Below are 10,933 nucleotides of genomic sequence, written 5' to 3' on the forward strand. Positions count from 1 at the left end.
CTGTGTGCCAAAGTTATTTTAAATGTTGAAATAATTTCCGCTGTGATGTAATAAATGATAAGTGGTTGAAGTTGAGCAATAAATAGTATTTTATTCTATTTATGATTTTATGAAAAGCAGTGTGACATTACGTATCTGTTGAAATATTCTGATTTTATGTATGATTTACATTGTTGGGAATACAGGGTATTACAAGGTGGACGATTGGTTGCTCTGCGACCAAGAACTTCCCACCTAACTCATCTACCGACTTCGAAAATGTTATACTCTTGGTTAAACAGTTAATGCTAACACCAGAAGACAACATCCAATCCATACCAAAAATCACACCCATATGCTTTAACGAAGACACACAAGATCCAACTCAAAATCAAAATTACCAAAATTAATAGGACACTTAGCACACACTAAGGAAGTAGTCACCGAACAACTAGTCGGGGTGTCGATGACCATCCCTCGCAAAAACGGAGTTACAACCAAATTCAAACGCAACACAACTAACCGAGATAAAAGAATGAGTAGCACCAGTATCAATAATTGCAATCAAAGGAGTATTATTGATAAAACACATACCTCGGATAAGATTATCCGACTGCTCCACTTCCTCTGCATTCAATGCAAACACTTTTCCCGCCGCCTTCTTCAGCTTGGTACACTTATTACTGTAATGACCTGCTTCACCACAATTGTAACAAGTAACATCCTTCGCAACATTCTTACACTCAAAAGCCGTGTGACCCGCCTTCCCACACTTGAAACAACTATCGTCCTTTTTGCAATCACTAGAGTAATGACCCAAAGTTCCACACTTAAAGCATCTTACCCAAAGTTCCCTTTGTCCTTGTTATACGGTTTCCCAAATCCATAACCCCTTCCTCTCTTCTCATTCACCGACTATTAATGGTTCACCTTGGACTTCCCGGCGTTGATAGATATTTTAGCAAGTGTACTAAATACTATCGAAGTAGTAAAAATATCGTTCCCACGAGGACTGTGTTAATCTCAATTTATAAATAAAGTAAATATTTAGGATGTATAAATTATTTTGTTTGTAGATTTGATTTGATTGCATAAAATTAAATAAACAGAAAATAAAGATAGTTTTGGAAAATATATATGAGAGATGAGACTAGGTCTTTCGAGTCATCAATGTTCCCATAATTGGTATAATGCACCTATTCTTATGAATGATTTTCTAGTTCCACGATAGTTAACAAAATAGTCCTAATCAATCCCTTGAGTTAGAACCCTCTTCTCATATTACAGTCCCTAATTCCTTAGGTGAGCTAATATTCTTTGAAGGTTTTAAGCATGTTTACCTAATATCACTAACAAACGATTATCCATTCCTAGGTTAACCATGTTTATTAGAACAATTCAATTAGGTCTAAGTCGAAAGCTAGGGTCAGTAGTCATTCGTTCTCACTAAATCATGTTTATATTTGATCAGGATATAAAAAGCATTAAGAACAATTGAATTGAATAAAAACTAGTTGTCATTCACAATAAATAGAGTTTCACAGCAACTTGTTTCAATTAGGGTTACACAAAATCATCTCAGACCTAATCAAAAGAAATTAGCTAGACATGATCAAATAAGCAAACAACATAAAGAAGAAAGTGGAGTTGCTTTCTTTTGTGATGCGTGATGTCACCTCCTGCTTGTTTCCGTTTCCCTCTCCAAAAAGTGCCAAAGCATTGAAGCCTATTGCCTCCTGGTATCGGGATCCGCGTGCCTCCCTTTATTTCCAAAACGTGATTCACTTGTGACAAAACGTGAATGAATATTGTGATGTGCAGCTTGTCCTTTTATATTACACAAGTGACCTAGTTGCTATGTTTTGGTCAAAGCCCAATTAGTTTTCTTAATGCTAGCGACACCTCCATGTATTATGTGTATCAACTCAAAAATATATGCCGCCACTATGGTATGTTTCCTAAAATCGTGTCACGAAATAGCCATCGTGACACGTTTTAACCAATGTCGAATGAACCTCATCCTGTGTTCTAAATCGTGACACGTATTCAACAACCGTGACACGATTTTCAGCTATCGTGACATGATTCCCTTTCTTCAGTTTCTTCGGTTTTTCTTGCTTTTCTTGCTGCTTAAGCTTGCTTGCGAACTCAAAAATATCATAAAAAAGACTCTAAAAATAGCGAATGACTGACTGTCATCAGGCGTCATTTGTAACACCCCGTTTTCCCAATATAAAAATTTCTAAACATTTATCAGAGTAAACAGCATAAACGGGATATCACATTCAACATAATGTACCAAAGATCCTCAAACATACGACACTTATGCACCAAATAAATAATTAAACGAAAGTGGGCGTTACATCATCAAACATACGACACTTATGCACCAAAGATCGAAATCTCTAATCTCCTGAACACACATATACTGATAGATATCCGGCCTAAGCCCACTTTCGAACTTCACACACTTCGAAACCATCGCATCTTCAGCATTAATGTACGTACAAAACCTCGAAAGCTCCTCAAACTTTGCTGCATACTCAGCGACAGACATACTCCCTTACTTCAAGTTCAAGAACTCCACTTCCTTTCTAGTCCTCAAATCCTCAGGAAAGTATTTCATCAAAAACTCGGTCTTGAACCTAGCCCAAGTCACAACCTCTCCACCGACCTCAAGTCTCCCCTTAGCATTAGTCCACCAAAACTCAGCTTCCTCAGCAAGCATGTGGGTAGCCAACCTGACCTTCTGATCATCACTAGTCACCATAGCACGGAAGATCCTCTCCATGCCTTGCAGCCATGTCTGAGCTCCCTCCGGGTCAAACCTTCCCTTGAACGTTGGCGGATTATTTCGCAAGAAACGATCAAGCCTCCGCTCCTCAGCTTCTCCCTCATTCCGACGACCAATCGCCGCCTGCTAATTGTACTGAGCCAATACATGGGCCATTGCAGCCAGAGCCTGTGCAATCGTTGCATCATCTCTACCACCAGCCATCTCACTTCTACACAAAACCAACCAACACATAAAAACAACAGCACAACAAAACAAGTACCGAAGGTACTCCATTACCATTTGCGTACAAACAGAAAATTCAACGAATACTAGTCCGGACAAGACTGACCACAACTCTGATACCAACTTTTAACGCCCTGTTTCTATTAAAGCAATAATACACACGAATAAAGGATATATTCAAGAAATGGACGCTGCGTCTTCACATCAAAATTCAAACAACATGCATATATAAGAAAATTTCAACAATCGCAGCAAATATAATTCATATGTCTCCAAAATATACATGCCATGTGTCGCGTCATTTTTTGGAGATCAAGGCTATTTGATTAGCTTTTGACTCACTAATTTATTTCACGACTGAACATTTAATTTTATTATGAAAAGGGGAAAAAAAGTTCAAACTACCCCATTTTGAAGAGATTTAGGGTTCGGGGGTTAGTTACATAAAGGGAAGGTATTAGCACCCCTTATGTCCGTAGTACTCTACGGGAACCTCTTGATTTTATTTAAGTTAATGTGCTATAACTTGCTTGCTTGAAAAGAAGTTAATGTGATGATTAAAAAGAAAAAGAAAGTGAGACCTAATTTATCTACATTTTTTATTGTTTGGAAGGACATGGTCCTCTGCCTACGTACCCGTGAGGGATCAAAACCTCGTAGTTCGGGATAGAAATTGACGTTTGATTTGTTGTGTGTTTTTTAATGGTTTTGAAAAAGGTTTTAAAAGGAAAAGCCAAATGGCAAAATAAGAATTGATTTGTGTTTTTTATTAAAAGAAAGATGACTCAAAGTATGATTAAATTGATTGATATTTGATTAAGAAAATAAAATGAAAAAAGAGACGATCACTTGATTTAGGATCAAGGTTTATTATAAAAAAATGTTTTTTGTGTTTTTTGTTATTTGCATTTTTTGTTGTTTTTGAATGATAGCTATACTAAAAATTAACACTAACGGAGCAAGAAAAGATAAAAGCGTAGGTACCTTATGGTGGCGTTGGACCACCACGAGGACCTTTGACCTAAACTACAAAGCAGATAAGAGGCATACACACACACGCACACATGCACCTACGACTATTACATAAAAGCCTATTTACATTCTAAGGTCTGCAATAAATAAATTACATTAAGCCTATATTTACATTCTAAGTTCTATGCACAAAATAAAAATAAAAATAAATTACATTAATAAATAAACATGCATGAGAGAATATAAAATACTAATTACAATGCTAAAAGATAAATAAAATGCATGAAATAATAAAAAAAAGTGGTTCAATCACAAGGTGGGGGGTGCAGCAGTATTCAGGGGTGTGCAGAATTGAGAAAAGAAGCTGAGTTGGGCTTACTGGGTGAACAGGGCGCGCCAGTGGGCTTAAGGGGAACCGGTTTTGGTTCGGTTCGGTTCAAGGGCTAAACCGGTTCGGCCTAATAGTATATATAGGCTATGGACGGTTTTTCTTCATTTCTTACATCTCTTTCTCTCTCTAAAGATCAAACCCTCTCCCTTCTCTCTAGATTTCTTCGTCTTCTCCGATGAGGAGTACGGTGGTCGGAGCGACCTCCGGTGCGGTGGCCGGCGAACCCTCGCGGCGGCGCCGCCGTACCGGAGCTAAAAAGCTCTCTTTCTTTTGTTTTTTTTTGCGTTTTCTCTCGACTCCCTCCCCTCTATTCAGTTCTAAACCTAGATGTTCGAAAACATACACACAGAGACCTAGATCTAAAGGTAAAGAAAATACTACCTCTTTTTGTTTTTTCGTGAATCCGGTTTTGTTATGGTGCTGGCTTGCGATTTCGTGTTGTGACTGGTCTACCTTCTACTCCCTTTTGTGCGTGCGTTACCGTCTGTGTGTGTGTCCGGTTCGTGGTGTGATTGTCGCTGTTGTGACGGTTTGGAGGCTTGTACGACTATGAGTGTTGTGTTGGTTTTGAATGAGATCGAATTTGAATGGTTTGTGGATCGTGAATCATGATGTTGTGAGGGTCGTAGGGAATTTTGAGGGTTTCTTTGTATTGAGACTTTTTCTTGTGCAGGTTTTGCAGTTTTTGATTCTGATGCTTGAATTTGGGTGTTGATTGATAAGGAGTTTGAATCGGTGTTGCTTTTCTGTGAATTTTGGTTGTTGTTTTTTTTGCAGGTTTTGTGCTTTGAATTTCGGCCGTGAAAAATGTTGGTTTCTTTGTGAATTCCGGCCCCTTTCTTTTGTATTTTGCAGGTTCTATTTATAGCGAAGGGATTTGAGATTAGGGTTTGTTAAAGGATGCAGAAAATCTGCACTTTGGATTGGAATGAAAGCTGGTTCTTGGACTTGGATGGGAGAACGCGTGACAGCTTGGGCTTATTTTGACAAAAGAAACAATGACTAATAAAAAATATAATAAAGTTAAAAAAAAAAAAAAGAGTTAAAATTAAAATAAAAGATAAAAGATGGAAATAAAGACTAAAATAAAAATAGAGAGATGAGGGTCCGACTCGGAACCAAAGAAAATGAGGTATTTTAAAATACCTCTCTGTCGAATTTTTCACTGAAAAATCAGAGATTGATCAGGGTTAAACGACGCGTGTCAGTGGGATCTTAGGTCAAAAATTAGGGTATGACACCATGATATCAAAATACATCATCATAAAAATTCTTCAAATCCCGACATCAATACTCAACATGACTATGATGCATGGACATACAAGCAAAGACTCGACAATGCAAAATCACCTCATAAATATTCAACAACAATAGAAAGGATAACCTCCATTTATATTGATCACCTCAACAACAATTACATTATCAAGTATTTATGTCCACACAACAATCAAGTCATAATTCAATTAAGAGTCATCATCACATTGTCATCATAATTATCAATAATCATCAACATCAATTGATATATATACTTTAATCAATTTTAACTATATAATATAGCTCAACAACTCCATACACTTTCTCACATTCCAAGTAAGGAGAAAGTACAACACCTTATGATAAACTTCATATTCAACACCTAACAATTCATTCGCATATCTTCATTTAATCATATAAAGCTAATCACAGGTAATTGGCTTTAAGGAACCATTTTCGACAAAGTCCGTATTAAGAAGCAAAAACGAAAACATTGATAATTTTCAAAGCAAAGTAACTTGTTCAAGTTTGAAAACTCACAAATCAATCTTAATCAATCATGTAGTCATGAGCTTAAGCCACTTACGAACTATTAAACATTAGTTCAAAGATTAGATTAAGTTCGTATGAGAAAATCTAAAGTTCACATATTCCACATACCCACCCGAAAATCAAGTTTGACATGATCAAGACATTAAACCAACTTTACAAGCCTTGCCTAAGTCCACATGGACTGTAGACCAAGCTTGTAATCCCTATTAGTTCACCAAAGTTCATTTTCGACAAAATCCGAAATTATCAAAAGTTCAAGTTTCAACCAAAATAGAAAATCCCAAGTTTGAATAAGTAAATCATGTTCCAGCAGGTTTAGGAGTACAAACAGAGATTAAACAATTTGAAAGAAGTATTTTACAAAGCTTGGATTGATCCCGGAATGCCTGGAACGAAAATCAAATTGGGATTGTTGGATAAGTCTAATGACATATTCCTAATAAAATCAAGCCTTAAACCCCAATCTTATGTAACCCTAGTTTCTAATCTGAATTTACCGTCTTTACATGAATTAACCATTATCAAACTGTAGAAGCGAAAATGAACGGTTTGATAATTGTTAATCCATCATCTCAAATATCAATTCATAAAACGAAAGTGGAGTTTTGATATTCGAACAAGTGAATTTAGACAAGGATTGCGAAACATGAAAATAGTCTAGCAAACCTTAGGACATATAAAGTTTCGAACTTCAAGAATTCTAATAGCAATCAACCATGAAAATAGGCGTGGTGGCTAGAGGAACACACTCACTGAGACCGAAAGGAGATATGATAGGCTAAAGAGAAACTTGTCCTTAGAAATTAGGTCTAACATGAGGTTTTAGGTTTAATGGTTTGGTTTGTGAAAGATTTGTCGCCATGACGGACCAATAATCCCAAGGCTCTCTTTTATTACTGTTTTCAACCGTTAAAAACCCCAACTTTGCAATCTGAACTATCTCTAATCATCAAGTAAAGTTAATTGCATTAAACAACTTCCTGTCGGAACGATACTCTCTTTTTACTACTTAGATAGAACCGTGCACTTGCGGTTTTATCTCATCAAGTTTTTGGCGCCGCTGCCGAGGAGTTAACTAATTTGATTAAGTTTTTCTTAGTGATTAGAATTAATGAGTCAAAAGCTAATCAAATAGCCTTGATCTCCAAAAAAAATGACGCGACATACTATAACCTATTAATATCATTTATTTTATTTATATAATTATCACAGTTTATATCACTTGCTTCAGTGATTTTACCAGCTTTTTAAAATTACAAATAATTATGAAATGAATCATCTGAAATTGTGCTCATAATGCAGTTTTACCATATTTCTAATATATTCATCTTTTTCATTGTTCAATAGCTGACAATAATCATGTAGATCTAAAAGTTTTCATGGACATTTCTAAAAATAATTAAACCCATATTTTAGTAATTTTTGTAAACTACACTGAGTAATTCAAACCTAAGAACAAGATCTACACCAGGAATCAATCTAACTATAATATTAACCATGGTTACTTTGCAATTCATACCTGGAAGGCACTTCAGAAGTTGGAGGATACATGTGTCAGCAGAATTGATTTCAAATCATATCAAACTAGGAAACTATGTCTGTTCATTTGGACTTTCAGTATTAACTTCTTAAACCACTTTTCACCTATAAGCCTGAATGAAGAATTAACTGCAATTAATGGTTACATTATGAACAGTAAACGATGGAATAATTATTTTTTTTTTAATAGCAACGATGGAATGAATATATATGTATAATATATGAAATAGTCTTGCATGTCAATTATTGAATGTAGAATTTTATCAAAATAATGGTTACATCATATCACTTAAAAAATCTTTCTTTAGGAATAAAACAAAATCAGGTTTTGGACAGCGTGCATTTTGGTAGAGAATAAAACCACTATAGTCATTGTGAGTTGATAACCTATAATATTTTATGAGAATCAAAATTAAAAAACCTATAATTTTTTTTTTCATTTCTAATTGATAGTACTAAATATCAACATTATTACATTTCGGATTTATTATAAGAGTAACTTGATAATAACTTTTGTTTGATATAACAAAATGATATATAGATGTTAACTAATTTACTTCCTATTATTTCATTGTTGACATATACGGAAAAAATTATTTTATTATAGATTCATCGCACTTAGTATATTGTCAATATGTATGCGGCTAAAGTGCACTTTTATCCCTTTAAATTTGAAAAAATTGCGATTTTAGTCTCCTATATGAACTAAAACTATAAATCGTAGGGAGCTAAAATTGTAGTTTTTGTTCATAGAAGGTCAAATTTGCAACTTTTTCAAACTTATAGGGGAAAAGTGCACTTTAGCCATGTATGCTCAATAAAGTAAAGGCTAAAGTGCACTTTCCCCCTCTAAGTTTGAAAAAGTTGTGATTTTGACCCCCTATGTACAAAAACTACAATTTTGACCCCCTAAGATTTAACCCCTTTGCAACTTTGATCCTTTTAGTCACAGACACCAAATCATACCACATCTGTTTTTTTACTTACAAACACCCAAACGCAATTTATAATTCAAATATTTTATATTTTTTCCATTTTTTCTAACCTTTATTATAACTCACATTAAATTAACAATATTAATAAAAAAAATTACCAAATCACATTTTTAATACTTTCCTTTACAATTAAACATCACTTATTCAATATAAACTTTGTTGCAATTTAACAAAAATTATTTCATAAATTGTGTTTTTATTATTAATGCACTAACTATCTACATTTCCCTTCCAAGTTGGGGTACAAAAAATTGATAAGTGCTTTACATACACACTCTTCAAAGTTCAAAAAAACTAAACCAACGATTACTTGCGGTGATTTCAAAATCGAGTGTTAGATATCTTTTCCGGAAAAACCCTAAATCGAGTGTTTGATATCTTGAATTCATCTTTTCCGGCAAAACTCCGTTCAATCACCGACACAATGTTCATGCAGCAGAGAAAATCATGAGCTATCGGTACACCAGCACCATTCACACAGCATCGAATCGGTGTCACACCTAAGTCTGCCCTCGCAAAGAAAAAAGTTGTTGTCTTCGCCGATGAACCTCCTCCGCCGCCGTCGTTGGGTTCTTTGACTGATTCCGACGGTGATGTTGTGGTGGCTTCTAGTTATGCTGAAGATTGGAAGAGGTTTAGAGAAGTTGGATTGCTTGATGAAGCGGCGATGAAGAGGAAAGATGATGAAGCGATCACTATTAGGAAAAGTTGATATACCGACGGAATTTAGAGACGGAATTGTTTCGTCTCTAGCAGAGACGGAAGTTGAGACGGAAATTTGTAATTTGGAGACGGATTACTTTGATGTGTGTGGAGACGGATTTTGGAGACGGAACTTTCTGTCGCTGATCACTATCCGTCTCTAAATCCGTCTCTAATGAGTTTCTTTACCATGTAAGCGAATACAAAAGTTGGTCAGAGACGGAATCTAGACACGCAAATGATGTTTTCCGTCTCAAATTCCGTCTCTGACAGTATCGGTTCCAACATCCGTCTCCATTTTTGTCTCTAGAAATATCAGTCTCTAAATTCGTCTCTATTGATTGCTTTATTATTATCATTATTATTATTATTATTATTTTAATTCATAAAAACATAAAAATTGAAATAAAGTGTATCTTATTATTTGTTTTTTATTAATTATGTTTATGTACACATAAGTAATCTCTACCAACAAATACTAACATGGATGTAGAGGTCTCAAATGGGCTGGCCCGGTCTGGGCCCGAGAGGCCCGACTACATAAATGGGCCGCATATTCTAGAGCCCAACCCGTTTATTTTTTATTTTTAAAATTTATTCACTCTTTTTTATGTATTTTTTTATATTAGTCACTCACCACTATTTTTTTGCTAAAATATGATTAACATTGAATATTAATGAAACTCTAGATTATTCATTCAATTAAATCAAATTAATAATTTATTAACTTTAAAATTTTAAAACTTTAAGGTAAATACATTCATTTTTATTAAGTTTATTTATTTAAATATTTTTTTATTAATAAATTTTAAAATAGTTGATAAATTTTTTCAAAAATATACTATTTTATTTACAAAAATCAAATTAAATAGTAATAATGGGCCAGCCCGACCCGGTCCATTTTTTGTATGGGCCAAATTGGCTTAGGCAAAAGAAACCGAGTGTATTTTATGGGCTAGTTTTTAGGCCCGACCGAAAATGTGGGCTAATGGGCCGGCCCATTAGCCTGTCCATTTCGACATCTCTACATGGACGGCTGACACATATGATCCATGACGGATAAGTAACTCTAGTCATTATTAGATAAATTGATATCTTATAGTCTTATAAAATAAGGTTAAATATGTTTTTAGTCCCTATAAAATTGAGACCTTTTAAGTTTAGTCCTTACTTAATTTTAATAGTTCTTTTAAGAAATTCATATTTAATTCGTTTCATGTTAGAAAATTCTAAATTTTAGTAAATGAACCTTTTATAGTGTTCTAAACTTGTATCGAAAAAATCATTCAAAAATTTAAAAGTTTAAGGATAATTAAACAAAATTTGTTTTAGCATGGACTAAAATTATAAATAATTTTTTTTGTAGGGGCTAAAAAAAGCTATTAAAATTAAGTAAGGACTAAATTTAGAAGTTCTATATTCTATAGGGACCAAAAACATATTTAACCCTATAAAATATCTACTTTACTATAGAGGATAATCTTGGTCCCTTTTTTACCATTTTGCCCTTATGGAAGGGCATTTTCGTAA

General features: G+C 34.4%; 1 protein-coding gene across 1 annotated transcript; it reads right to left on the bottom strand.

Moving 5' to 3' along the window:
* Positions 1-273: 273 nt before the first annotated feature.
* Positions 274-2,749, bottom strand: LOC120580645 (uncharacterized). Its single transcript, XM_039834681.1, has 3 exons — positions 2,547-2,749; positions 574-782; positions 274-287 (listed from the first exon to the last, which is right to left on the bottom strand). Exons 1-3 carry the CDS (start codon positions 2,747-2,749, stop codon positions 274-276), a joined length of 426 nt encoding a protein of 141 aa, XP_039690615.1.
* Positions 2,750-10,933: the final 8,184 nt, after the last annotated feature.

The sequence above is a fragment of the Medicago truncatula genome, chromosome 5, assembly GCF_003473485.1.
Source record: "Medicago truncatula cultivar Jemalong A17 chromosome 5, MtrunA17r5.0-ANR, whole genome shotgun sequence".
Taxonomy (NCBI): Eukaryota; Viridiplantae; Streptophyta; class Magnoliopsida; order Fabales; family Fabaceae; genus Medicago; species Medicago truncatula.

Coding starts and splice junctions, on each gene's coding strand:
- LOC120580645 (XM_039834681.1), bottom strand. CDS start 2,749: ATGGTGACTAGTGATGATCAGAAGGTCAGGTTGGCTACCCACATGCTT. Junction 783..2,546: donor GTGGAGTTCTTGAACTTGAA/GTAAGGGAGTAT, acceptor TCATTACTCTAG/TGATTGCAAAAAGGACGATA.